Raw genomic sequence first — 27,107 nt, 5'->3', positions numbered from 1 at the left:
AGAGCAAGCCCCCAGCCGGCTGTCAGCAGCCCAGGTGTGAACTCCACTTCTGCCTCTGGCCGCAGCCTTTGTGACCTTGGGCAACCCAATGGCTCCAGTCTCAGGCCTCAGTTTCCCTGGCTGAAAGCTGAAGCGGATCTAGCTGGGATCCCTTTCTGGCTTGAAATGCTGTAATCTGGAGGAGTGGACCTTTTGGCCCTCCTCTGCTGTGGGCCCTGGAGAGATCAGTGTAATTGAGGGCACTTCCTGCTGTCCACTATTCTGGCCGTGTTCCAAGTCAGATGCCATCTCACCCTTCCCTGGACCTCAAGCCCAGACATACTTTAAGAAAAGGGAATTTCAGGGGTTTGGGTCATTTAGCCTTAAACTCAAGGTCAAGGCAGGACAAGGAGGGAGTCCTTTCTGTAATCCTGCTGCGGGAGGCAGGAGACAGGGAAATCCTGTTTCTCTGAGTCTTCGCCAAGCTGTGCTTGCTATATATTTTCTGACTTGGTCTCCATGACTGCCATGTGGAATGAGGTCCAAGGACCCTGTTTAAAGGTGAGGGTGGGTTTGGAGTGGGCTCATGATAGACAAGGGAGCCCCCACTCAGTAAGGCCTCCGAGTGAAGATGAGGGAAGACAGCCTGGGAGGTCTGGGTGACTTCTAGGATACTCTCTACCCTCCCAAGTGCATGACTCTGTGATAATGCAGAGACCAAAGCCTTGAAGACTCAATCAGGAAAAACAATAGGAAATCAGATTATAGCTGAAGGAAAATGTGGGGGCTGGCCTGGAATCCAGACCCAGCTCCTACAACCATGTGACCACACCACTTCTAAGCCACATTCTCTCTCTCTCTCTCTCTATATATATATATATATATATATTTGTGATGTTGGGAATGGAACCTGGGGCCATGCCCATGCCCTACCTTGAGCTGAAGTCGTCATATCCTATTGTAGAACAGCTCTGATGGTCTGTCCTTTCTGGGCCTTCCCTGTCCCAGCCCCCTCCTACACCCTCCCTCGCCCAGTCAAGTCAGGTGTTCACAAGGGCTCTGGCTCTGGTTCTCTCTCCAGGTTACCCAGACCACATGGTGTTTTCTGAGTTCCGCCGTCGCTTTGATGTCCTGGCTCCACACCTGACCAAGAAACATGGCCGCAACTACATAGTGGTGGATGAGAAGCGGGTAGGTTTGGGTCTCCAGGATCTCTGCAGTCCCCCTCACTCACTCAGAGCCCTCTGCCTATCTTTCCTAGATATTGCAGACGGGCTCTGGCTCAAGGTTACAGAGTTGCAGCCAACCAGGGCTGCTAGGACAGACACAACACTGTGGCAGTGTGAAGATGGCTCAGAGCATGAGCTGCAGGGGCTAGGGAGGAACCATTGTTATTGGAGGCCAAAGATTTGGGTGTCTGTGCTTTAGGAAGCCAGGCAGTCACACTGAATAAACATACCAGAGCCTCCTGAGTAGATGACTAGGATTTACGTTTTGGGTATCCCACTGACGGCATGGGGTCCCTTAGCCTTAGCTTCTGTGGCGGGATCTGGTTCCTGAAGCAGGAAGCTGTCTAGGGCTGGACAAGCACTCTTCCTAGGAGGAGGCTGAGATAGCAAGTCTGCTTTGGTATCCAGAGCACATAAGTCTGTGGGCCTCTTACAATCAAGAAAGGTGAACTCATGGCTTCAGAAGTGTCTTTATCACTTCACACTGCCACCTTGACCCCCAGAGGCAACTCCTCAGGCAGCCAAAAGGCTCCTTGAATATAGGAGATCTCCTCCCCTGGGCACTGGCCTCAGGCTTCCAGCTTGACTCTGTGAAAGCACCTCAGTCCTTAGGAGGCTTCCCTGAAGGAAGTGTGCTCTGTAGGCTGAGGAAGGAAAGCCCACAACATCACCTAGTCTGTCCCTGCATCTTCTACCCCTTGCCTCTGACTCACAGACAAGCATTCACGGGAGCCTCAGAGATTTCTGCAGTCTTAGACCCGTCAGCGTTCCACCTTCCCCTCCTCCCTGGCCCCGACTTCCATCCCAGCTTCCCGCTCACAGCGCCAGGCTTTACTTGTCTCCCAGGAAATGCTGTTCCTTTCCAGACTGGCCTTTCTCCCTAAACCTCTCTGATCACAGCACCCTGCCTGTGGTGTCCCCTGCTCAGGAAGTCTGCTGTTGGAGTCATGGAGACCTTTCAAGTCTAGACCCAAGCTGTTCTCTCTTCCATCGTTTACTCTGTAGCCTTGACTCCATGGCCCCACCTATCCAGCACTTAGCCTTCATCACCCTCGTTCTCCTGAGCCTCCCATAGCTCTGTCTTACCCTGAAGGGCCATTCCTGGGGTGGCTGCACTCTCCATATTAGACTCCCGAGGGCTATGGAAAGAAGCTATACAACCCTCTAGACTGAAATTCCTACAGATTTGTGATCTTCAGCCCTAGGTGGGCCCTTGGCATGGCCTAGTAAATCTTCTGTGTGCCCTTCCTTAGATGGCCTTATCACCAAGCTCCTTGCCTGCTCTTCCATTCACCGCCTTTCTCCTCAAATCTTCTCCAACCCTACCCTTCCTTCCCAGGTCATCTTCCCAACAGATGACCTTGATTCTGAACTAATGAGATCAAGGGTCTAGCTTCTTTCACCATCTTCGTATGTCCCTTCTCTTCTTCCTTCTTCCCAGCCCTCATCCTGCCATGGTGGGAACAGGGTGGAGGTGAGCCCTTTGGGGGCAGTTCCTTCCTCCATGGTGTAGAATGCATTCCCTCCTGACTCTTTTCTCTGTTAAAACGGTCCCACAGACAGCAGCCTCCACCTGAAAGAGGCTTTTTGTCCAGCTCTCATGCCGACCCATGTGTGTCTCAGCTCTAGCCTGGGACCATCCATACCCTGCCCTCAGCTCCTGCGCTGCTGCCTTTTGTCCCCCACCTCAGCGTCCTGTTCTCCACCCTGGTATCCTGGGGCTGGTCTCCCTGGGTCTCCATGTTGCCAGAGCCACTGGGAAGTTTGCTAGCCTCTGTTCCTTGAATTTTTTAAAAAATTATTTATTTTTATGTGTCTGTCTGCTTGCATGTATGTATGTGTACAATTTGCATGCTAGGTGCCCATGGAGGCCAGAAGAGGGCGCCAGATCCCCTGGAACTGGAGTTACAGATGATTGTGAGCCACGTGGGTGCTGGGAATGGAACCCAGGTCCTCTGGTGTCATACATCTTTTTTTTTTTTGGTTTTTCAAGACAGGGTTTCTCTGTGTAGTTTTTGGTGCCTGTCCTGGATCTCACTCTGTAGACCAGGCTGGCCTCGAACTCACAGAGATCCTCCTGGCTCTGCCTGCTGAGTGCTGGGATTAAAGGCATGTGCCACCACCGCCCCTCTCGAATATTATTAAGGACCAACCTTAATAATATTCTTCCCAGGGGCCCAGAAGAGAAACTATGAACGGTGAGAATTATTTTTGAGAAAAGAATCTAAGTACACCGAGCTCTTTGTCCATCTACTTTATTCCTCTGGGATAAAAATCCTATCTACACAGCTTCAGTTCTGTTCTTGTGCCTGGCTCCTTTCTTGCCTGATTTCTCTCTATGTTTATCTGCTGTCTCCTCCAAGTTTTCTTAATTCTCTCATCTTAGTTCTGCCCCATCTTGGTCTTTCTCATCTTGTTCTTCCCCATTTGACTCTTCCTCATCTTCCATCTTATTCTTCTAGTTCTCCAGTCAAAATCCTCAAGTCTCTGAGGTTTACAGTTATATACCCATGCAATAGCGGTGCTCTATCCAAAGCAAGGTCACCAGGCTTGAATTCTTACAGGGTCATAAAGGCAGACAAGAGTTTTCCTCAGGCAGTGACCATCAGGCTTTCTTTTACAACCCAAAAAGGGAGTGGTAAAGGAGGAAGTCAGCTGAGAGCTAATGTCGGTTAGTATATCAAAAAGGGAATTTATCTGATCAACTTTTAGGAATGTAGATTCCTAGAAGTGGTTAGGTAAGAAGTTAGGAGTCTATAATGTTAGTAAGGCTGTATAAGAAAGGAGGGTCTCAGGCTGGAGAGATGGCTCAGAGGTTAAGAGCACTGGCTGTTCTTCCAAAGGTCCTGAGTTCAATTCCCAGCAACCACATGGTGGCTCACACCATCTGTAATGAGATCTGGTGCCCTCTTTGGGCCTGCAGGGATACATGGATACATGCAGGCAGAACATTGTATACATAGTAAATAAATAAATCTTTAAAAAAAAAAAAAGAAAGAAAGGGTCTCAGCTTAAATTGCATGAGAAATGAAGCTATCCACCTGGCCTAGGAGACAGGTGTTGTTTCCATAAGGGTGTTCATTTGGCCTTGGATGTTTGATAGATATTTTAGATAAATACACTGTTAGGAGTTCTTGGAAGCACACAAGAAAGTCATTGTAGGAACCAGCTAATATATATACAAAAGCTAAAATATCACCAAGACTTCTTAAGCCATGGCTTGACCTTTGGAAAAGTCCTTGACCTTTCCAAGTAGTAGCTTTTGTGGCAGTCACTGAATTCCATTACGTTTTCCTGCGGCTTGCAGCAGCCCCCCCCCCCCCCAAGTTCTCTGGAAGAACAACCAGTGCTCTTAACCATTCTCCAGTTGCTTTTTTTTTTTTTTTTTTCTGGCAGGGTCTCACTATGTAGTCCTGAGTCTCCTGGAATTCACTATGTAGACCAGGTTAGCCTAGAACTCACAGAGCTCCATCTGCCTCTGTCTCCCCAGTGCTGGGAGTAAAGGTGTGCGCCACCTGCCTGGCTGTCCCTTGAGTTCTTGACGTGTGACTTGACTGCCAGCTCTGGTGTTTTGAAATGTTTCCTGTTTGCCTTCCTTACACCATGCTCTTTCCTCTGTCCCTGCTCTTCCCGTCCGTCCCTCTGAAGGTCTCTGCTTCAGTAAAGAGCTCATTCCTCCATACTCCATCCAGGGCTCCATTGTTTTCTTCTTCTCTCTCTTCCTGGCCAACCTCATTCACACCCCTCACTTCAATCACCACATATATGGTTGACCCAGACCAGTGCCTCAGCCAGACCTTTCTCCTGCACTCCAAGCGTATGCTTCTCTTGCTGCCTTCTGGATTTCTCCGTGTCCTCTTACCCCAAACTGAGCACGTTCAGACCACTCAAACCTCTTCTTCACGTGTTCCCCGCCTTTGTGAGTGATCTGTTCGGATCTGGCTCTGCCCCTTCCTGAGAGAGCTATGCAGAGTTCCCAGGCACACAGGGCTCCCATACCTCGGTTGCACTTTAATCCCCATCCCTCACTCTGGCAACATGGATTCTCCTCTTGTGATCCCAGGCCTTTGCTCAAGTTGGAGGCATAACTGGTAGCTAAATTCGCAGGCCAAGCCGTGCTCCTCTGGGGTGCTTCACACCCCGTTCCCGACTGACTCCCAGGCCTTTTTTATGAACTTCACTTGTCTTGCCTCCCACTTATCTTGCTCTCCAGCAACATAAGCTGTTCCTCTTCTAGTCACCTCAGGTCCCCAGAGTGGACATAGTAGCTGGCACCATGGAAACCTACCTGAAGGGCTGTGGAAGAAAAGATGGACTTTCTGGGAGGGACCAAGGGAGGGCTCAGTGAATGGAGATGGGAAGAGCCTGTGCAGATCTGATGGCAGCCTTTCTCTCCTCAGGCTGTGGAGGAACTGCTAGAGTCCCTGGACCTGGAAAAGAGCAGCTGCTGCATGGGCCTGAGTCGGGTAAGTTGCCCACAGATGGGCAGCCAGGCGTTCACTTCCTGGCGGCCCAAGTCAGATGGCTGGCCCTCCCTCCTTCTGCTGCTCAGTCAGACTTGGAAATCTCCCTATGTCCCTTCTGAGTCTCATTCCCTAGCTCCCCACTGACCACTCAGGCCAGGGTGTAGATGTTCCAGTTTTGGCCAACTTGACTTTATCGCCAGGATAGCTGACTGGTTCAGGACTGTGAAACATCTGTGATGTCAGAAGGGAGTGGGTTGGAACCTGGCCCTGAACTTGGCCCAAGTCGGGGGTGAGAAACAGAAGGGCTGGGCTTGGAGGAAGGGGCGGGGCTTGGAGGAAGGGGCGGGGCTTGGAGGGAGGGGGCTGGGGAAAGCCAGAGGTAGCAGAAGAGCAAGCAAGGACATGGTGCGCTGAGCCACCACTACCTGCCCACAGGCCAAATTCCTCATCTAAATGGAATGTGTAGCATAAAAGGCAGGCATACCTGGCCCTGGGTCCACACCAAAGGGTCAGCTGAACAGTCTTCCTGCAGGCAGGGAGCCTGCCCACTTCTCCCCTAGCTAAAAAGCTTAGCTAGGGACATTCTCAAATGTGCTCTGGGGACTGGCATGGAGGAAGGGCAGGGGGTGGCCAGAGAAAGAGTCATGGATGTGTTCCTCTGTCAGCAGAGGAAAGGGGCCCTGGTCACAAAACCTCCTGCAGAGTGTGGGCTGGAGGAGAGGCATACATATTACTTGTCCCGTGTCCTGTAGTCTGCAGGTTGAGTAAGGTCGCGATTTTCCCTGACCCTCTCACTGTGTCTTCTCAGCGCAGTCTCTTGTGTCCTTGGCTTTCTCAAAGTCCCTCCTGCCCTGTTTATTGCTTCCCGGTCCCGATTTTCCTTTCTCTCCTTATTCTGTGTCTGTTTCATACCTTTGGTGTCATTTTCCTGCTCTGGTCTCTGTTTTGTCTGTGACATCTGGCCCCCCTTCTTTCTCTCTGGTCACCCTCCACCACACACACATGCACGCATGCACGTGCGCGCACACACACACACACACACACACACACACACACACACCTTTTCTGAGACTCAGAGGCAGCCAGCTGGGCCGCCTGCAGTCAAAACCATTCCTTTAGCTGCTCAGCGCCTCTCGGGTTAGTTCACACCCAGGCTTTTCTGTGAGCTCCTGCCCCTCTAGCAGGCTGGACCACTGCTGGCTGGTCCTGGGAGTGGCACTCCTCCAAGCCAGTTCCCAGGTTCCCAGACACATCTCAGACAGGAACAGGCCTGTACAGGTTGGTCTTCTTCTGGCCACGTCTTAGACCCTCGGCTGTCCTGATTCCTCCCAGGTGCCAAGCTGAGGCAGGTGAGCCGCAGGGTCTCCTGGTACTCAGGGGGAAAGCGGGTAAGGTTGGATGTTTGCTTTGAGACAAAAAGCTTTAGCTTTGCAGGCTGTGCTTAGCACTGGCTGGTGAGCAAGGACTGGGTGTTCATAGTGCTTCAGTGGAGGGGCCCTGGAAGGTCAGGCAAAGACTCTGCAGTCTGGGAGCCTTCTGACACTATAAAGTTTGCATTAATAGGTACTTGAGAAGGAGATGACCAGAGTCTTTCACCTAATACTCAAAAGATCCTAATTTTTTTCTGTATGTGTGTAAATGTGTGTTCACACATATGTGCTTGTAGTGAGCGCTGTTGAATAGAGGCCAAGGGTTGAATCTGGTGTCTTCCTCCATTGCCTTATTTATTACTATTGAGGGTTTGTTTTGTTGTTGTTGTTGTTTTTGTTTTTGTTTTGTTTTGTTTTCTGAGACAGGGTTTCTCTGTGTAGTTTTGGTGCCTGTCCTGGATCTCACGTTGTAGACCAGACTGGCCTCGAACTCACAGAGATCCGCCTGGCTCTGCCTCCCGAGTGCTGTAATTAAAGGCATGCGCCACCCATGCCCAGCCCACCTTAATTTTTTGAGAGAAGGTCTCTTACTGAGTTGGGAACTCACTGACTGGCTAGACAGACTGGCCAGCAAACTATAGGATTCTCTTCTCTCTGCCCCTCCCCAGTCCCCAGCACTGGGGCTACAGACAAATGTAACCACACCTGGCTTTTATGTGGGTGCTGGGGATTCGAATTCAGGTCCCTTTGCTTGTGCAGCAGGCATTTTACAGGGTGAGCCATCTCCTTAGTTCCCCTCAAAGGACTCTTAACTCCACAAATGTTCAAGAGGTTTGAGGCTGGCATTTGTAGCCTTTAGACCATTCATGTGTGTGTGTGTGTGTGTCTGTCTGTCTGTCTGTCTGTCTGTCTGTGTGTTTTCCAGACAGGGTTTCTCTGTGTAGCTCTGGCTATCCTGGACCTTGCTGTGTAAACCAGGCTGGCCTTGAACTCACAGAGATCCGCCTGCCTCTGCCTCCTGAGTGCTGGGATTAAAGGCGTGCGCCACCGCCGCCAGGCCTAGACCATTCTTTCTCACTGCGTTTCCAAACCATTATGTCTCTCTGTATCAGTACTCCCTGCTTCCCTGTTTGCTAACCAAGTATATTTGCTTGGCCTGGGAACAAATTGGCTATCTCTTCCCTTAGTGGCTCACATACATATTACTGGAAACTGAGCCATGAGTCAGACTTAAGATACATGGGAAATCCCAGCTCCTAGGATTTGGGGCAGGATCATAAGGACTGAGCTGGCTTTTTTTTTTTTTTTTTCCAAAGCTAGTCTCAGATGATGAGGCTTTTGTGAAGTCACCAGATGCAACGTTCTCATCGGGGTTAGGCTCTCTCCCTACTTCTTCCCTGAAGCGGACCCTGGTATCCTTCCCCTACAAAGACTAGATTACCTGTGTTCTTGGTTCCCCACTTCATTTTCTTTCTTTCTTAAGGTTTGTTGCTGCCTTGTGTATGTGCACGTGTGTGTGCCGTGTGTATAAAGGTGCTCACGGAGGCCAGAAGAAGGGGTCAGATACCCTGGAACTGGAGTTACAGTGATTATGCTGATATGGGTGCTTCGAAATAAATTCAGGTCTTCCCGAAGAGGCGGTAGTGGTCTTAACTGCTGAGCCATCTCTCTAGACTGTCTTTTTAAGGATGTGTTACGTTTATTTATTTACTTGTTTGTTTCTTTATTTATGGATGCGTGCATGCCACAGTACACATGTGGTGGTTAGGATAACCTGAGGTAGTCAGTTCTCTCCTTCTCCCACGTGCATCTTGGGGATCAAACTCGGGTTGTCAGGCTTGGCAGCCTAGCCATCTCTCTGGCCCTAAAAAGGAGATTTGTGTGTGTGTGTGTGTGTGTGTGTGTGTGTGTGTGTGTGTGTGTGCTCTGTAGCAGTTGAGGGTGGGTATATACCTTGTGGCCCTTTGCCTTCTCAAGGATACCAGAGTCATCATCACCCTGCTCCACATCTCTTATACTCAGGGCAGCAAAGAATGAGAGGCACAGCTGGGTGTGAGGTGCCCAGCAGCTTCCCCACACATCTGTCTTCCAGCCCCCAAACCTGTATGACAGGTCCCTTGCTGGGGCTGATTGATTCACGCCCACCTCACCAGCTTCTCCATGAGAGTGTGAAACGTGGGGGTGGGGTGGGGCACTGAAAAGAAGAGGTGGCTGGAATGAAGCTGAGCAGGCGGGTAGAAGGGCTGAAACCTCACCCCGACTCCAGTCGTCCCCCACATGCAGCTTCTTAGACCTCCTCACACCGGGACACACCTTCTCACTCTCCACCTGATCTCGGGTGGCCGGAGCTGTGCCTGGGCCCTGCAGCGGGCCGTGGCACCGGGCACAGTGACAGCATCACAGCTGTAGCTGAAGGGCCTCCCCTTCTGGTCTGGCCAGTGAGTGCTTCCTGTTCCTCTTTGCCCCAGGGATCTTCTCTGGCCCTGGGCTGCTGCTGTCTTTTCTCTTTGAAGTTAGACTCACCACCTCACTCCTCCAGACCCAGAGCCCTCCTTCCACCTGGGCCTGGCGCTTCCCCAGCAGCCCTGCTAGGGCACCTCCCCTTCCACTCTTGGGCAAGTGGATTTTCAGGCTCTGCCTGAACCAGGGTCCACACTCCCTCGCCTGCTGGCTCCCTGTGCCTGTCCCTCTGGCACCTCATCTTGTCTCTCTTTGCTGCCCCAGCCCAGTCTCCGTCTTTTACCAGGCTGCTTCTCCGACAGGTGTTCTTCCGGGCAGGCACATTGGCACGGTTGGAAGAGCAGCGAGATGAGCAAACCAGCAGGCACCTGACCCTGTTCCAAGCGGCATGCCGGGGCTACCTCGCCCGCCAGCATTTCAAGAAGAGAAAGGTGCTGCTCTAGGGACACCCCGGCCTAGATGGCACAGCAGAGTACCAGTGGGAGGGTGTGCAGGATACCTGCCAGGGAGGCCAAGCAGTTACCATCATCTGAGAAGGAGGTGGGAACCTCCCAAGAGCGCCATGCCCGGGCCAGAGTGGGAAGCATGCTTGAGTGCCCAGCAGCGTGGACATGCGCCCTGGCCAGGGGGCTGTATTGCAGGAGTAGGGCGGGTGGTGGGGGGGGAGCAGGGCCCAGGCAAAGGTGGGCTCTGGTTCATGGACTGCTCTATGAAGATTAAGGAGCTGTGTCAGCGACTCCTTTTCTTATTAGCAAGTCCATAAAACAGCCAGCGCGGCCGCCTCTTGTGTTTCAGCAAGATTAGGTTTTATAGCACAGCTAGGCCAGGGTGCTGGAAATAATCAGGCAGCAACTAAAGCAGATGAAATTATTCCTAATGATGGCGGGACGCGAGTGCCCCATGCACAGCTCCCCGGACTGCCCACCCTCTGAGGGGTAGGGCAGTGTGGGAGCCAAGGTGGGCCCGAGAGGGGTCCTGGGGAGCTGGTACAGGGGCTGTGCTGGTGGTGGGACATGGCTTGGCCAAGGGAACTGAAAGTCCATCATGTGGCGACCCCAACTGCAGATCCAGGACCTGGCCATTCGCTGCGTGCAGAAGAACATCAAGAAGAACAAAGGGGTGAAGGACTGGCCCTGGTGGAAGCTGTTCACCACCGTGCGGCCCCTCATCCAAGTCCAGCTGTCGGAAGAACAGATCCGCAACAAAGACGTGCGTGACTTCCGGGGCCAGCTGGGTCCTGGGAGGGACTCCGTGTATACAAGGGTCTTGCTGACTTGTCTTGCATTAAGGCACTCTCAGGATTAGTCAAAAGAACTGGTGTCTTTGAACTATGCCCACCAAGCAGATGTTCCTCTGGAGTGTTCTATGGGCCTTAGGTAGCTTCTTAGGATAAAATTGTAGGCATCCGCTGCCTATGGAGGAGGGTCTAGGGGCCAGGGGTTCTGGGAGCCTCTCCTCTTGGGGATGTTTCCCTCCTTGAGTCCTCAGAGGACAGACCTGGGGTCTTCACCCCTCATAGCACCTCACTTTGTCTCCTTGCTCCCCACAGGAGGAGATCCAGCAGCTGCGCAGCAAGCTTGAGAAGGTGGAGAAGGAGCGGAATGAGCTTCGGCTCAACAGTGACCGGCTGGAGACCCGGGTGAGTGACTCCAGTCACCAGACAGACGGGCCCCACTGTCCCAAAGTGCCCTGGCCCATGAGCCCTGGCTTTCTGGCTGAGTGAGGCAGTCACTTCAGCTGGTGACCCCTCCCTCCCCCAACCCCAGATCTCAGAGCTGACATCGGAGCTGACTGATGAGCGGAACACAGGAGAGTCCGCCTCCCAGCTGCTGGACGCAGAGACAGCCGAGAGGCTCCGAGCAGAGAAGGAAATGAAAGAGCTGCAGGTGAGAGCAGGCCAGGGTGAAGACAGCAGGCTGTGACTGCCACACTCTGCTTCCCCAGAGCCGCTTGGCACCTCCCCTACTAGCTTGTCATCTCTGTCTGCCTGGGGTAAGCGTGTGGCCCGTGTGGTTCAGGACATTGGGTAGGACAGGCAAGGGGAAGACTCGCAAGGCTTACAAGCTGTTTCCTCAGACCCAGTACGATGCACTGAAGAAACAGATGGAAGTTATGGAAATGGAGGTGATGGAAGCCAGGCTTCTTCGGGCAGCGGAGATCAACGGGGAAGTGGATGATGATGATGCAGGTGGGTCTGACGTAGAGGAGGTAGGCAGAAGCCTGAATGGCAAGCCCTGATGCCCATCCCTGGGTAATCACACACCCTGTCCAGGCTTGTCTCCCCTCTGTGAGCTGTTTTAATACTAAAATATAATAAATGGATGAGAAAGTAGAGTTGCTAAAACCAGGCATGGTGATACCTGCTTATAATCCCAGGTGACCGAAGTTCAAGGTCATCAACTACACAATAAACTTAAGGACAGCCGGGGATACCCGAGATCTTGTCTCAAAAGCCAAACAAACACAAACCTCAAAACCACAATGGCCAGGTGCTGAAAATAAACAGGTTGAACTTTTGTGGTAATGACCAGGGCCATGGTCCTGGCGGCCTCCAGGGAGAGGCACAGGTCCCCTGTCGCCCTCGCCAGACTTTCCCTGATAGTGGTTCCTTCTAGCCATCATTTCAGAAACACTCCTGAGTCCCTCCGGCTGGCTCCACCCGCTCCTCCTTCCTACCCCTCTCCTTCTGTGCCCCTTCCTGGGGACCCTCAACGACTCTGAATGGCGCTGTCTGCCCGCTACCCTGCAGGCGGAGAGTGGCGGCTGAAGTATGAGCGTGCTGTGCGGGAGGTGGACTTCACCAAGAAGCGGCTCCAGCAGGAGTTGGAAGACAAGATGGAGGTGGAGCAGCAGAGCAGGAGGCAGCTGGAGAGGCGGGTGAGGCTGGCCAGGGAACTGAGGCCTGAACCCGGAGGGCTCAGTGCCAGCTCTTCTGGCAAACAGACCAGAGGCAGGCAGCCCCTGGGAGGAACAGGGCAGTGGTGTGTGAGCCGGTCCTGAAGGGACAGCTAGCCGCTCCCCTTCGGGTAGCACCGCTTAGGTTCTGAAGATGTCCCTGATCTTGTCCTCCACCCCCCCCCACCCCCCCCACCCCGAACTCCTGGTGGCTGCTGACCGCGCACCCTCTCTCCGCCTCCAGCTCGGGGACCTGCAAGCAGACAGCGACGAGAGTCAGCGGACTCTGCAGCAGCTCAAGAAGAAGTGCCAGCGCCTCACGGCCGAGCTGCAGGACACCAAGCTGCACCTGGAGGGCCAGCAGGTCCGGAACCATGAGCTGGAGAAGAAGCAGAGGAGGTGGGTGGCCCGGCCTTGTGCGCTCAGAGCCTTCGAGCCCCAGGGCCTGCACGTGGCCCCGAGCCTCACCTGCACGTGACCCTTGGCGCTGGCTGGCGTGTGAAGCAGGCTCCCTTCTGATCTCCCAGGACTCAGGCCATGTCTCCTGGGAAGGCCATCCGGGCCTCCAGTCACATGTGTCCACTCAGAGCATACCTGTCATCTGTCCCAAACCAAAAAGGACAGGCTTTAGCCAAGTCCGGGAGCACTGGGCCCCCGCCCCCGCCCCCGGTGCCCTCACCACCTCGGTCCTGCCTGAGTTGCTTTCACTCGCCTACACCACACAAACACACTCTCCTGACTAATGTCATTAAACTCCCGTGCCACTTCCATCTCATTATGGTAATGACAGAAGGGGGGAGGCAGCCCTCACAGGAGAAAATCCAATCTAAATTAATTTCCCTGGCTGGGAATGGGAATGGGACGCCTTCATTAGCAGCATGAGGAGCCCACACACCCTGGGAACAGTGGGGTACCTCAGGGAGCAGAACAGTGCCTGTTTCCCTCTGCCAGCTTCCAGTAAAGGTACCAATTACCTCTGTGAAGGGTAACCTCACCCCACAACCTGGGAGTGGGAGGGGCAGAACAGATCCCCCGCTCCTCCCAGGAATGAGTTACCTTATGTGTCTGTCTCCAGCTCCCAGTCACCTTCCTTGCTAATGGCTTCCTGTTACTCTGAGGAGAACAAGGCAGTCCGGGAGGTTTTTTGGTCCCTCCCAGAACAACCAAGCAGTCCACTTCTCCCATTCTTTGACCCTACGCTGTAAGCTGTCCTTTTACCTAAAGACAGCACTCTTAACAGGAACCCCTCCTTCATGAGCACCCCCATAAAGGTGCCAGCTTGGCCTAGTTACCATGTCGCTGTGCTCCCCGCTGGGCAACTTATTAGGTTTCGGCTGCCCGGGGTTTTCTTCCTCTTTTTCTGCTGTGGGATAGGGAGGGGTGCTGTGGAGTTTCCACAGGAACCTGATTAACTATGCAGGGAAGGGCTAAGAGGGAGTTCAGCAATTTGCTCCCGATTTAGAGTCACTGGGCGGGAAATGGAAGGCTGGGAAGTAGAGGAGTGCCTCTGAGAGCACCTGGCCAGCTGGGCCTGGTAGGAATGCTGTCCAGCCCAGCATGGGGTGCCCTGGTGGTGACTCTGGGCCTGCTGAGGTGGGATAGGGAGGGGTGACCAGAGGCAGATGCCAGAGGCTGGGGAGAAGCCAGCAACTGTACCTGCAGTTGCTGAGTTGAGCATAGAGTGAGTTGTACAAACAGGACATCATTTCTACTCACTCTGATGCCACCCTGCTCTCACCCCAGCACCTTAAACTTTGATCTGTTGGAGGATGTAGAGACTTGTCTCCTGAGGCAAGGTTTGGTCTGACTCTTTCCTAGAAGCAGTGTGTGCGACCCTCCTAGGCCCGCTTCATGACACACTGTTCATCAGGTGCCTCAGCAGTCTGACCTGTAGGCCCCGAATTCCAATTTCATGTCTCCAGGGCCCCAAGTGATGACTGTATGTGTCTTGTTGGTGCCTTGCTCCATCTATGGCCCCACTTCCTGGCACTTGCTGGGTGCTGGAGACCTGGACTTGGTCCTTTTCTGATGAGGCCACCATGCTCCCACACAGGTTTGACAGTGAGCTTTCCCAGGCACATGAGGAGACCCAGCGGGAGAAGCTGCAGAGGGAGAAACTTCAGCGGGAGAAGGACATGCTCCTGGCTGAGGCTTTCAGCTTGAAGCAGCAGATGGAGGTACCAGAGCTGACCCTCTTCCTCTCCATTCCCCCAACAGCCTGGGGACAGCCCTATGCCAACCTCACCTTCCTTTTGATCTAGGAGAAAGACATGGATATTGCGGGGTTTACCCAGAAGGTCGTCTCCTTGGAGGCTGAGCTCCAGGACATTTCTTCTCAAGAGACCAAGGATGAGGCGTCTCTGGCCAAGGTCAAGAAGCAGCTCCGGGACTTGGAGGCCAAGGTCAAGGATCAGGAAGAGGAGCTGGATGAACAGGCGGGGAGCATACAGATGCTGGAGCAGGTACCAGAGGGTTGGCCAAGGGAGGGACAAGGTGCAGCAGGAAGTATTGCCACCCTCACTGTTAGCACAGGGCACCCGCCAGGGAAGGGCAAGGTCCACATCATTCATTCACTCTCTCATTCACTCATTCACCTACTCATAAAATGTTGTGCGAGTACTTGGTCGGCGCCAGCCACAATGTGGAGATAGTTAAGTTGCCATGGAGATTTTCACAAAAGCAGGTCTGGGTTGGAGAGATCTAGTGAGGAAAGAATGAGGAGAAGATAATGCAACCAGAGGGCCAGGAGCCAGCTGAGCATGTGACTAAACAGCCGAGTCAGTTCAGGGGGACCTGCCCAGAGAGGGAAAGCGTCAGAACACCTCCAGCGGCAAGCCTCTCCCTGAGTCTTGGCCCGGTGTTTAGCAAGGAGGCACACTCCAGCTGCCCTGGAGAAGCTGTCTGCCAGGGGCAAAGAGTGATCAGGTAAAGAGAGAGCTGTGGTGGAGAGCGAGCCTGTGTTCCTGAACACGGGAGAGCCGCACTTCGGGCAGGACCTTGTTGGGAAAGGAACCCAGTCCTGACTCCCAACCCGCAGGCCAAGCTGCGTCTGGAGATGGAGATGGAGAGGATGAGACAGACCCATTCCAAGGAGATGGAGAGTCGGGATGAGGAGGTGGAGGAGGCCCGGCAGTCATGTCAGAAGAAGGTATGGCATCTGAGCCGTCGGGGTTCTTCCTAGGCTGGTGTAAGGACCTGTTCTTTGTTGCTACTTCCAAGTGAGGAGTTTTCCACATTATCCTCTGTATTCTTCTGCTGGTCTGGACCAGCGTTTCCCCTCTTAGGACTCAGGCCTGGCCTGGTTGTGCTGTTCAGCCTGTAGAAAAGCTTGGGCCCTTAAAAAGCCATAGCTCCTCGTCTGCTGTATCAAGCAGCAGCCCTACCTGTGTGTGCGCCACTGGGGCCACCAGCTAGGTCAGCCAGCCTAACTGGACAGGTCCCCACCCTCCTCACTCTGTGAAGTCTCCTGTGGCTGTAGTAGCTGCTGGTGGCCTTCTGTCCCCCTCCAGCACTCACAGCTCCTTGGGTCCCCCCACACTGTCCTGCCCCGTTGTTCTGGGTTGGGACACTCAGCGTGGGAAGGGGGGACTATTGCCCCTGCACACAAAGGACGGCGGGCCTCTGTCCCCGTGACCCTGCAGCTAAAGCAGATGGAAGTGCAGCTTGAGGAAGAGTATGAAGACAAGCAGAAGGCGCTGCGGGAGAAGCGGGAGCTGGAGAGCAAGCTCTCCACACTCAGTGACCAGGTACGCGCGTGCGCGGGGGCCCCACGGCTCCCTGCTCCACCGGCCTAGGACTGGGGTCTTGAGGACAGAAAGCTGGGCACGGGATGGGGCTCTGCAGCAGGTACCATATCACAGGGGTCGATGAGGGCATCATCCATCACCCAGGCCTTTCTCATTAGCCAGCATGATCCTGACATGCCCAGGAGAGCATCCTTGCTCATTTTGGAGAGTGTGAGGGTGGGCAAGATTAGCAGTCAGCTTGGGAAGGACTCAAAGGAGTCCCATGGTGGAGCTCAGTGTCTTCCTGGATGGTGTCGTCCCACCCCAGGTGAACCAGAGGGACTTTGAATCAGAGAAGCGGTTACGGAAAGACCTGAAGCGCACCAAGGCGCTGCTGGCAGATGCCCAGATCATGCTGGACCATTTAAAGAACAACGCCCCCAGCAAGAGGGAGATTGCCCAGCTGAAGAACCAGGTACTGTGCTCAGTTGAATCCACTGGTTCCAGGGGCAGCCAGGAAGCTCATTTCTTCTCCACTATTTTTTTTTTTTTGTGTGTGTGTGTGTGTGTGTGTGAGCTGAGGACCAAACCCAGGGCCTTGCGCTTGCTAGGCAAGCGCTCAACCACTGAGCTAAATCCCCAACCCTCTTCTCCACTACTGTTAAATCCTTGAAAAGGAAGATGGCTGGAATGTGGGGAGGAAGTCACCATAGCAGCCAGCTTCCCCAGGGTCTGTGTATGCCCTGCAGCGTGACTGCCAAGCCCTAGGGTGATGTGGATGCGGAGTGCACACTGAAGGAGAGAACAATGTATGCACCACAGCACAACTATGGCTCTGAAACTGCCCTTCATGAAGAAAGAGGCAGGGCAAGAAGGGGGAGGAGGTGGCAGGGGAGGACAGGGAGAGGGCCTGGGGCCCTTCTCCCTGTGAGCCAGTGCCCTGCACGGCCCTTGTGCCCCAGAGCGTGGCTGACGTCTATCCCCTGGGTGGGGGTGGCTCTGTGTCCAGCTGGAAGAGTCGGAGTTCACCTGCGCAGCAGCTGTCAAGGCGCGGAAGGCCATGGAGGTGGAGATGGAAGATCTGCACCTGCAGATTGACGACATCGTCAAAGCCAAGACAGCGGTGAGGGCCAGGGCTGGGGACCGTGACGGGAGCTGCGGTCACCCCACACAGGGTCTTTCATGCCAGGGATTTCTGCAGGACAGAGCATCCCCCCATCTCCGTCCTCTGCTCCCCCCACCCACTCAGAGCAGTATGAGAGGAGGGAGGGCTGGCAGAAGAGGGAACCAGCTTGGGTGCACATCTCCCTGTTTAACCACCTGCCTCTGGGAGCTTGGCCGCAGGCCCTGGAACCATAAATAAAGGCAGCTAATGTGGCTGAGGGATGTAAACAGGTGCCTGGAGATTAGCAGAAGCACCGATAAGAGGATAGGATGGCTAGGCTTCCTTCCCCTCCCCCTGCCCAGCCCACTGACAAGCCCAGGCGGCAGCTAATTAGAGCTTTTATTTAATGCCTCCCTTTTAATTCCCCACCTCTCCCACGGCCCATCCATTGGCTGAGCATTCACTCCTGGGATGTGGCCACCACCTGTACCTCCTCAGGCCAGGAATGGGGCAGGGGAGGAGGCTGAGTTTGGCTGTTGGCTTCATGGCCCCCAGCTAGTCACCCTGCTGCTGAGAGATGCCAATCTCACAGGCCTGATTTATCTTGTGACATTTGTGCTCTTCAGCAGTTTCCAGGTGAGTAATTCAAATTCCTTAATTGTGTTAAAAAAGGCTGTTATAAAATTACCATTTTATTTAAATCTGAGTTAATAAATTTCTTGGTGGAGGCTTCCCCAGCTCCCCACAGCCCAGTAACAAGATGGATGGGGCAGAGAAGGCTCCGACGCAGTCATTTTGGTTTGGAATTACAGGCTAATAGATTCATTCATTTCCTGAAGCTGCTGGTACCTGTCTCTTCCCCTCCCCCAAGGCTGGGAGAGCCGGATGACCCAAGAGTGGGCCATCCCCAGGGGATGTCACCAGCTTGAAAGGTCCTTCCCTGAGGCCTGATGTGGGCAGAGTGCATGCTGGTCAGGCTGCTGGTCAGGCTGATGTACCGGGATGCTGCGTCATTTGTCATGGGCAGAATTTCTACCTTCTCATTAGCCTTGAGAGAGCTGCCAGAAAGCAGCTGTCACTTAGCACCTAGGAGTCCAGGGTCTGCCGCCTGTCCCCCACAGACAGCTCTGTCCCTCATCTCCCTGCCCAGAACCCACCAGAGAACTTCGCTGGTTCTGGAACTCACTCCAACATACCATCATGTCCCTACCCTACTATCACCCCCAGTAGGAGAGGTGGCATAGGGTGGGACAGGTTTGGACTTGCCATCCCAGGACCTGAAGACACAGGCCTGATGCCCTCTGATCTACCCCTGCCTCTCTGCAGTTGGAGGAGCAGCTGAGTCGCCTTCAGCGTGAGAAAAATGAGATCCAGAACCGGCTGGAAGAGGATCAGGAGGACATGAATGAGCTGATGAAGAAGCACAAGGCAGCCGTGGCCCAGGTACCCCCGCCAGGAATGACACCATAGTTACTGTCCCGGGACCACCTCGTAGATCCCTAGCTAGACATCTTTTTCTGGAGATATGTAGCCCTGGCTGTCCTGAAACTCACTCTGTAGACCAGGCTGCCCTTGAACTCACAGAGATCTGTCTGCCTCTGCCTCCCAAGTGCTGGATTAAAGGTGCGCACTACCGCACCTGGCTCCAGACACTTATTTGGAGAGACATCACTTGTGAGTCTGAATGGATAGGGGCAGAATTTCTGTTTGGGGGACATTTTCCCCATTCTTCCTCTCCTTTCCCAGGCCTCCCGGGACATGGCGCAGATGAATGACCTCCAAGCTCAGCTAGAAGAATCCAACAAGGAGAAACAAGAGCTGCAGGAGAAGGTGGGTACCTTGGCTTCCCTTGGGAGTGAGAATTCAGGGATCACTGGGGCTGAAGCCTTGATCTCCTAGTATGGAGGGTGTTTCTCTCAGCCATCAGTAAGTCACAGAGCAGTGTGAGCTGGCAGGAAGAGCCAGGCTTGAAGCCACATCACCATGGTAGATGTTTTGGCTTCAGCTGCCTCGCTTTGCATTTCTATTCCCTCTCTGGTCCTTAGCACCCTCCTTCCTCTCAGAAGGGCAGTGTCAGTGCCAAGTGCAGGGGCAGGTGGGGATGCCTTTGCTGAGGGCGGGGGTGGGGCTCCTCCTCCTCCTCCTCCTCCTCCGTGTATCTCTCCCTCCCTCAGCCTTCTAGTCACCATGGTGACGTTGCCTATCCCGGACTTGCCACTGCCCTCCCGCTTCTGGATTCATTCTGGACTCTCATTCTTCTCTCGCTCCCTCCACCCCTAGCTACAAGCCCTGCAGAGCCAGGTCGAGTTCCTGGAGCAGTCCATGGTGGACAAGTCCCTGGTCAGCAGGCAGGAGGCGAAGATCAGGGAGCTGGAAACACGCCTGGAGTTCGAGAAGACCCAAGTGAAGCGTCTGGAGGTGGGTTCAGCCTGGCGTGCTTCACTGCCAGCCAAGCCAGGCTGCCCTAGTGGCTGGAGCCACGCATGCTCTGAAGGGCTGTGCAAGCCAGGGACTCCTCAGAGTCCTCTGCCAAGCTGCCAGGCCAGCTGACAGGGCAGGAGCTCCCCCCCTCCCGCCTGCCCGGCCTGCTCTCTGGGCCCCGCAGAGCCTGCCTATTTTACATTCTTTATCCGTGCCTGCTTTCTGCCAAGGGACCAGAGCAGCTTGGCTTTTCGTCTTCATATTTTCCTCTGCCACGAGCTCCACCTCCCATCCCCCTCACTCACTCTCTGGGAGGGTCATAAATATGCAGCGGATGGTGCCACTGCTCTGAGGGCTGAAGTCTGTTCTCATGGCTCTCTCCTCTTCTCCTCTTCCTTTTTACGTCCCCCCTTCCCTCGCTCTTGCCACCCTTTCTGGCTCAGCTCTCCTCCTTTCTTTCTCCTCCGTCACTGTCTTTCTTACTCTCTTCCTGTGTCTTCATTTCTTTCCTCATCCCCCCCTCTTTTCTTTTAGCCCTCCCCCCTCTGTTGGTTGGCCTCTTTTCATCATGCTTTGATCCCTCCTTCCCCACAGTGGCCTCTCCGTCCTCCATCCCGGCCCCTTCCTCTTTGGGTCTCCTGTAACCAGCATGCTCCAGCCCTCCCTGTGTAAAGAGAGCCATCAGAACCCAGTCTGAGTGTTGACGTGGAGCCTTGTCTTGAAGCTCTCCTGAGCTTATGGACGTCTGTCCAAACACCATCAGGCCTGCCCGGGAACATGTTCATTGTGGTGGATAAGGAGCTTCTCTGTTGCCCCTTCCCATCAGTCCCCCTGTCAGCAGAGAAGGCTGCAGGAGAGAGATGGACACAGGTGGGCAGTCAAGGGCATTACCCGCCTGGACACAGGAGAGGAGTATGGACAAAACTCCCAACATGGAAAACCAGGCAGAACTACCCGGAACTTAGTAGCTTATTTTCTGCCCCCAGGACCTCAGGGCAGTGGGTCACATTTCAGCCCCCATATCACACACAGGAAAGGGTTCGTGTGGCCGCAAGGGGCAGAAGCCACTGATGGTGGGTGGCGGCTCCGCCCTCTGCACTGGTCACCTTACTTTTCTCTCAGGCTGGGATCTCTGCCCTCAGATTCCCTTCTACCCAGAAAGGGATTGTGGTTCAGACTCCTCCTGAGTGACCCTGTAACCTGCGCCTGTCATTCTACACACCAGGCTGGGGCAGGGCGGGTGGCAGTCAGTGGGAGAACCAGACTGGACACTGACTCAGTCCTCCCTCACCCTCCCTTCCACTCCAAATCATTTCCTGCTTAGGACCCTTCTGCCTGGCAGGGAAGACATGTCCGTCTTTCTGAAGGAGACAGATTCATGAGGCCCAGAGAGATAGCTCTGGATGGGTCTCTTAATCAGGCACTCACAATGTAGCCAGTCACCTCTGAACACTGGCTGCACCTTCTGAGTTCAGCATCTCCGAAAAAATCCCTGATGACCGTGGAGACACTTATGTGACAGGCCAGCCTCTGCCCAGAGCCTGCCCGAGTCTCTGCAGTCATAAGAACGACCACAACCCTTCTTCTTCCAGATGGTCTTCTCATTACTGCCCTCCCTAGTCCTGCAAAGACCGCGGATACAGGTGTCCCCTTCCCCTTTGACAGACAGCGAAGATCTAAGGGGGCAGATCAGTTGGTAAAGTGCTTACCCTGCACAGCTGAGGTCGAGTTAACTCAGCACCTACATAAAAAGCCAAGTGTAGGGAGCGGGAGAGATGGCTCAGTGGTTAAGAGCACTGGCTGTTCTTCCAGGGGATCTGGGTTCAATTCCCAGCAGCCACATGGCAGCTCACAACTGCCTGTAATTCCAGTTCCAAGGGATCCAACACCTTTACACAAACATACGTGCAAGCAAAACCCAAAAGCACATAAAGTAAAAATAAATTGAAAAAATAAAGGAAAAAAGCCAGGTGTAGTGCCCTTGCTTGTAATCCCAGCACTGGATCACCAAGGTTTGCTGTACAGACAGCCTAATTGGTGAGCTCTAGGTCTCAATAAGAGACCGTGTCTCAAAGGACAAGATGGATGCCACCTAAGGAATAATACAGGTTGACTTCTGGCCTACACACGTGTTCCTACACACAGGAAGACACAAAGGATGGGGTAGGGGTGGGGAGAAGTTAAAAGTGAACTCCTGCATCTCTTAGCCATAACTAAGTAGTGGGACCAGAGCGCTTGGCCAGATTTCCCGCCAACAGCCCCTCTGCCTGACTGACAGCCTACCTCCTGGTCTTCCTTCTCAACCTGCTCCCCCAGAGCCTGGCCAATCGGCTCAAGGAAAACATGGAGAAGCTGACTGAGGAACGGGACCAGCGTGCTGCTGCTGAGAACCGTGAGAAGGAACAGAACAAGAGACTCCAGAGACAGCTCCGTGACACCAAGGAGGAGATGAGCGAGCTTGCCAGGAAGGAAGCTGAGGCCAGCCGCAAGAAGCATGAACTGGTAATGTCCTGCTCCTCATGGGTCCCAAGCTGGAGCACCCCACCCCCCAGGTCCTGCTAAGTACATACCCACCTCACCCTGGGCTGTGGGGGGCATTTCAGTGCCCAAGTCCTGTTACATATACACTCACCTCACTAGGTTTGGGTGGAGGACAGTTTAGTTCCGAGGACAGGCAAGAGAGTCAGGGGTGGCCTCAGAAGTCTCCATCAGGTGAAGCCCCCACCCAGCCAGCCTAGTAGCCCTTGAATAGAGAAGCCTTTGGAGGCTTCAAGGAGCACCAGGGTAGGTCCTGTCTGGCAGCAAGTAACTTGCTACAGGCTCCTTCAGAGATGCTAGGGGACAGTGTGGCCCTCCTGTACACTGGACTCCCCTCCTAGGAAATGGACCTGGAGAGCCTGGAAGCCGCTAACCAAAGCTTGCAAGCTGACCTAAAGCTGGCGTTCAAGCGCATTGGGGACTTGCAAGCCGCCATTGAGGATGAGATGGAGAGCGATGAGAATGAGGACCTTATCAACAGGTAAGAGGTAGAGCCTCTGGCATTTCAGGTGGGACAAAAGCCCTCTTGAATGGTGGAATCGGGCCCCAGGTGGCAGCTGCAACCTCTGTCATCCCATAGCTAAGCTACCAAATCACCCTCTCAGTACTAGACCCGGATGGGAGAGGCGGAGGATGCTGGGGAGGGGGGCGGTTAGAAGCTCTCCCATCCTCCCGAGCTCTCCTTCCCAGGCCTTCCAAAGCCTCTGGTGCTGCCTGCTCCCCGTGAGTTATTCCCCCAGTTTAGCTGCACTTCCGATGGCGTCTGCTCCACTCCAGGGAGAGCAGAGATTTAAGGGCGGTGGTGCCTTGCTACCGCGCTAGAGATTTTCCCGCATAAAACCTACCCAGGGAATGGTTTTGGAGAAGGAAAGAGATTTGTAGTCCTAGGCTGAGGAGAATGTCACAAATCCAGAGGACCAGCAGTGTGGGGGTGGGGCTGGGACCTAGGTAGATCCGGGAGATCCCCACTTGCCACCTCTGGGTCAGGTCCCATCATATGGGCAGGGCAGGGCAGGGCAGCCCAGGAAGCTTGCTCCTTTGGGATGAGTGCTGGCAGCGGATCGGGCCTGGTTCTGAGGATTGTGTTACTCACTTCTGCCTGATCTCAGCCAGCCAGAGCTCTCATTTACTGAAGAAAGAAGCGTGGATGAGGGTACTCCTCAGTCTGTCCGTTGATCCCCACCCCCCACCTGCTTCTTCTGGCCCCTTTGCCCACCATTTCCTTTCTGTTTCCAGTTTGCAGGACATGGTGACAAAATATCAGAAAAGAAAGAATAAACTGTGAGGACCAGAGCCGTGTGCTCTTTGCTCCCCACGGGTGTCTAACCATCCCTAACACAGGGCTTCCTGCCGGGCCCCTGCTGCATGCAGCACGCAGACACAGCTTCACACTCTCTCTAGCTGGTCTCTCATGCTAACACCACTGACTGTCCTTAGGCTGGAATGGAAGAACGGGCTGGCTGTGAAGTGTGTTCCTAGAAGGCCAGACTGACCCTCATGGGCCCGGTAGCCAGGATGAGGCTCCATCTGCCTGGCTAAGTCCCAGCCTCCCCTCTCTAGGAACCAAGTGTGGCCACCACCCTGGCCTGTCTCTCTAGGGGTCCAGTGTTCAGGATACATCCTTGGGCTCTTGGAAGGCAAGCTGCCTGCAAGGAATAGGTCTGTTTCGTGTTTCAGGCCTGTCACCTTCCTTAGGCAGATGAGGGTTGAAGGTGAGGGGCATCTCACAGCTGCTTGTATGGAGAAAGCCTTCAGGCAGCTAATGTGGGGCAGCTCTGCTGTGGCAGGAGAAGGCGGCAGCCTGCTGTGTTTGCTTTGCTCCCTGGGGGCACCTCGGGCAGCGGTGGTGCTCGTGCTGGTGGGAGGGGGGGACCTATCTGTGTTGGTATGTCTGTCAGGTGGTGGGAAGCCTAGGACATCTGCCCTGCTCTGTTTTCTCTTTCCAGCGTGTGTGGGGGGGGGGGGGAGGGGAGGAGCTGGAAAGCGGTGCAGATGTGCAAGGCCTTCAGGTGGGTTTGCTGATCCTCTGTCCAATTCGACAGGGCTGCTCTGGAGGTTGTTTTTTCAGCCTAGGACTGAATTTCCTGCCTGGCAGGCCTCCTCCCCTGGCCAGGATGGGCTGGCGGCCCTGCAAAGGAGTCCGGGAGAGCTAATGATAAATGTAATAGTGTGTAACAGTGATAGAGGGCCGCTGGAGCCCGGTTGTCACACACAATTAATATCCCCTGCCGTCCTGTCTCCGTTTGTTTGTTCCCCCGTGATTCGGCTCCCAGTTAACTAATAGCACATGAGCCCGGACATAAATTGTATTTGACGCGAGGTTTAATTCCGACCATTTAAAATTTCAACTGCCCCCTGAGCCTGCCTGCCCCTGGAGTTTGTTTACGGGCCTGATTATTTAAGGAAGAGAACCCGAACATTGTCTGGATTCTTGCAACTAAAAGGAAGGTGAGGGCAGGCAGGCCAGCCTCTCAGCCCACTGACTGCTCTGAATGTAAGGAAGGAAATTCATATTCTGGGCCTCAATCTGTCCCCAGTGTGTTCCATCCTGCCATCCTTGGGCAGAAGGAGCTCTGAGGGCTGATAAAATGTGCACTGAAGATCATATTCTGAACCATAGTTGGGCACACACAGACTCAACACACACACACACACACACACACACACACACACACACACACACACACACACACACACACCAGCGTGCACTCAAAGCAGGTGCATGAAAACGTGCAATTCTAAGCAGGCTCCACTGATGGCAGAGGGGCTCCTTCCTCAGCAGCTCCAAGTTATCGAACGAGCATGCTAAGGCGGGCAGAAAAATAATGTTTCGATTTACTTAGAGATACAGTTGTTATTGCCATAACCTTAATGAAAGCAGTAAACAGTGCAGTATTAAGGGAGATTTATACAGAAACACTTTTAACATGTAGACATAGATTTTGCGATGCATACAGCTCCTCCTTTCTAAAGGCAATCAATATGGTTATGAACGGCGGTGATAAATTACAGGCTCTGAAGCCATAGAGGAAGGTTTTTTGCACGGGTGTGTAAATCAGGTGGTATTGGCGTTCCATGGGACCCGTGCACCACAGTAAATCTGCCAGGCTCAGATGGGCACAGAGCTTGCATTAGTGGTTTGGGGGCTGCCTGCTAAACTCCTGTTTACCCGGGGCATCGGCAGGCCTCGTCCCTGTTATAATTCTGTATTTGATGGAAGCCCATAAAGTACGCCTCTTTGTTCCCCTTCCCCATATGCCAGGCTCTCTTGTGGTCCCCAGGTCTCTGGTTTCCTCTGATATATGTGTGTGTGTGTGTGTGTGTGTGTGTGTGTGTGTGTGTGTGTGTGTGCATGCGTGTAAGTATACATGCATATGCCTGTGTGACTATTTATTCAAGAACATAATTCAGGACCAGGCCACTCCTGTTGACACAGATGAAAGGAAATTTATATCAAGAAGAAATCTCAGCCTATCCAGAGCAGGGGATCTTAGAGAGCAGACATTTTGCAGAATTTGCAAAGCATTTATCTCTATGCCCCCACTGCTTGATGAGGGGTCACCCCGACTCTAGCCTCAGAATTAGACTCTGAGACTTTCTTGCAGGTGCTGGGGTCAGCCTGTCCAGCAGTAGCAGTGGGGAGCAGGGGCTGGAGGCTGCCCGAGGGAGGGATGAGGAGCCCGGAGAGTCAGAGCCCTGCCTGAAGACTCTCTGAGCCCACTGGGCTTCCTGGAGCTGCCCAGATCCTGAAAGCACTAGCAGGCCCTCGGGGAAGGTGCTGCTCTTCTCCCCTTTTTTTCCTGTTTCTAAAAGCCAGGGACACCACAAGCTGGTCTAGGATGTGGCTGGTGCTTCATTAACTTAGGTTTGTATTGTTAGCAGCTAAAGAGACCTTCAAGTTAGCCTGAAGTCATGTGAAGGTCCTGCCTCTGTCCTATGATGACTGGCAGCCCTGCTTTTGTAATGAAGACATAGAAAATGGTGGTAATCGTAGCCACAGTCTGAGGCATCTCAACAAGAAATAGCAACATGGGCCTCAAGGGGGAGCTGAAGGGCCCAGGAAAACACACACACACACACACACACACACACACACACACACACACACACACACACACACCCCTATTTGTTTTATTTGGTTTTTCCAGACAGGGTTTCTCTGTGTAGCCCTGGCTGTCCTGGAACTCACTCTGTAGACCAGGCTGGTCTTGAACTCACAGAGATCCACCTGCCTCTGCCTCCCGAGTGCTGGGATTAAAGGTGTGAGCCACCACTACCCAGCAATACAAACAATATTGTGTGGATATATGTATATATGTGGATATGGGTGTGCTACAGCATATATATGGCTTCCAGGGATTGAACTCAGGCTTGGTGGCGAGTGCTATTACTCACTGAATCATCTTGTCAGCCCTAAGACTTCTCTTTAACCAAGCGCCATTAGGCTAGACTTGCGAAGTAGATGGCCCACCTACCATGTTCATCTGGTCGGCCAGCTGACTAGCCTGTCACTCATGTCTGGAGGAACGGGTGGTGCCTCCACACTTCCAGGATCTTCTTAGTGGCTGTCTGTCACCCAGTGTGGTCTGCTGAGGGAAGGGACGGGCACCTCGTGGGGTGACGTGGGGTGACGTGCTCACTCTAACCTTTCTGCCCTCCCTGACTCACCGATGCGCATGCCGCCTGCATTCCATCCCCCCCCCCCAAGGTGCACCCTCCTCCCTTCTTGCTTTCCTCCCGGCCAGCGGTCCTCAGCTGCCTAGCCTTGCCTACCTCTTTGCTCCTCGCCCCAACAGTGAGGGGGACTCCGATGTGGACTCAGAGCTGGAGGACCGGGTCGACGGGGTCAAGTCTTGGCTGTCAAAGAACAAGGGACCTTCCAAGGCAGCTTCTGATGATGGCAGCTTGAAGAGTTCCAG

At 53.8% G+C, this 27,107-nt stretch overlaps 1 protein-coding gene and 1 long non-coding RNA gene across 17 annotated transcripts in view; one reads left to right on the top strand and one right to left on the bottom strand.

Moving 5' to 3' along the window:
• The window catches only part of Myo18a (myosin XVIIIA), a 109,038-nt gene that overhangs the window by 74,580 nt on the left and 7,351 nt on the right, over positions 1-27,107 (top strand). For 11 of the 16 annotated variants that reach the window (XM_052755885.1, XM_052755883.1, XM_052755882.1 and 8 more), the window contains 22 exons: positions 1,061-1,170; positions 5,609-5,674; positions 9,807-9,935; positions 10,570-10,713; positions 11,054-11,143; positions 11,271-11,390; positions 11,581-11,692; positions 12,254-12,381; positions 12,644-12,798; positions 14,453-14,576; positions 14,661-14,861; positions 15,437-15,547; positions 16,041-16,145; positions 16,453-16,599; positions 17,134-17,247; positions 18,556-18,672; positions 18,976-19,059; positions 19,510-19,647; positions 21,967-22,152; positions 22,530-22,669; positions 23,425-23,469; positions 26,985-27,107. In XM_052755885.1, coding sequence (XP_052611845.1) covers positions 1,061-1,170; positions 5,609-5,674; positions 9,807-9,935; positions 10,570-10,713; positions 11,054-11,143; positions 11,271-11,390; positions 11,581-11,692; positions 12,254-12,381; positions 12,644-12,798; positions 14,453-14,576; positions 14,661-14,861; positions 15,437-15,547; positions 16,041-16,145; positions 16,453-16,599; positions 17,134-17,247; positions 18,556-18,672; positions 18,976-19,059; positions 19,510-19,647; positions 21,967-22,152; positions 22,530-22,669; positions 23,425-23,469; positions 26,985-27,107 — 2,689 coding nt within the window. The remainder of the gene's footprint in view (positions 1-1,060; positions 1,171-5,608; positions 5,675-9,806; positions 9,936-10,569; positions 10,714-11,053; positions 11,144-11,270; positions 11,391-11,580; positions 11,693-12,253; positions 12,382-12,643; positions 12,799-14,452; positions 14,577-14,660; positions 14,862-15,436; positions 15,548-16,040; positions 16,146-16,452; positions 16,600-17,133; positions 17,248-18,555; positions 18,673-18,975; positions 19,060-19,509; positions 19,648-21,966; positions 22,153-22,529; positions 22,670-23,424; positions 23,470-26,984) is intronic. The other 5 variants (XM_052755887.1, XM_052755886.1, XM_052755884.1 and 2 more) reach the window with 1 other exon arrangement.
• LOC128121315 (uncharacterized) lies at positions 25,540-27,073 on the bottom strand. The gene is made up of 2 exons (XR_008222147.1): positions 26,962-27,073; positions 25,540-26,777 (listed from the first exon to the last, which is right to left on the bottom strand). It is a non-coding gene; the product is annotated as an uncharacterized LOC128121315 (long non-coding RNA).

The sequence above is a fragment of the Peromyscus californicus genome, unplaced genomic scaffold, assembly GCF_007827085.1.
Source record: "Peromyscus californicus insignis strain IS unplaced genomic scaffold, ASM782708v3 Scaffold_3__1_contigs__length_106647218, whole genome shotgun sequence".
NCBI classification, from domain to species: domain Eukaryota; kingdom Metazoa; phylum Chordata; class Mammalia; order Rodentia; family Cricetidae; genus Peromyscus; species Peromyscus californicus.
The sequence above is the reverse complement of the archived record's forward strand: the minus strand, read 5'-3'. Positions and strand labels throughout refer to the sequence as shown.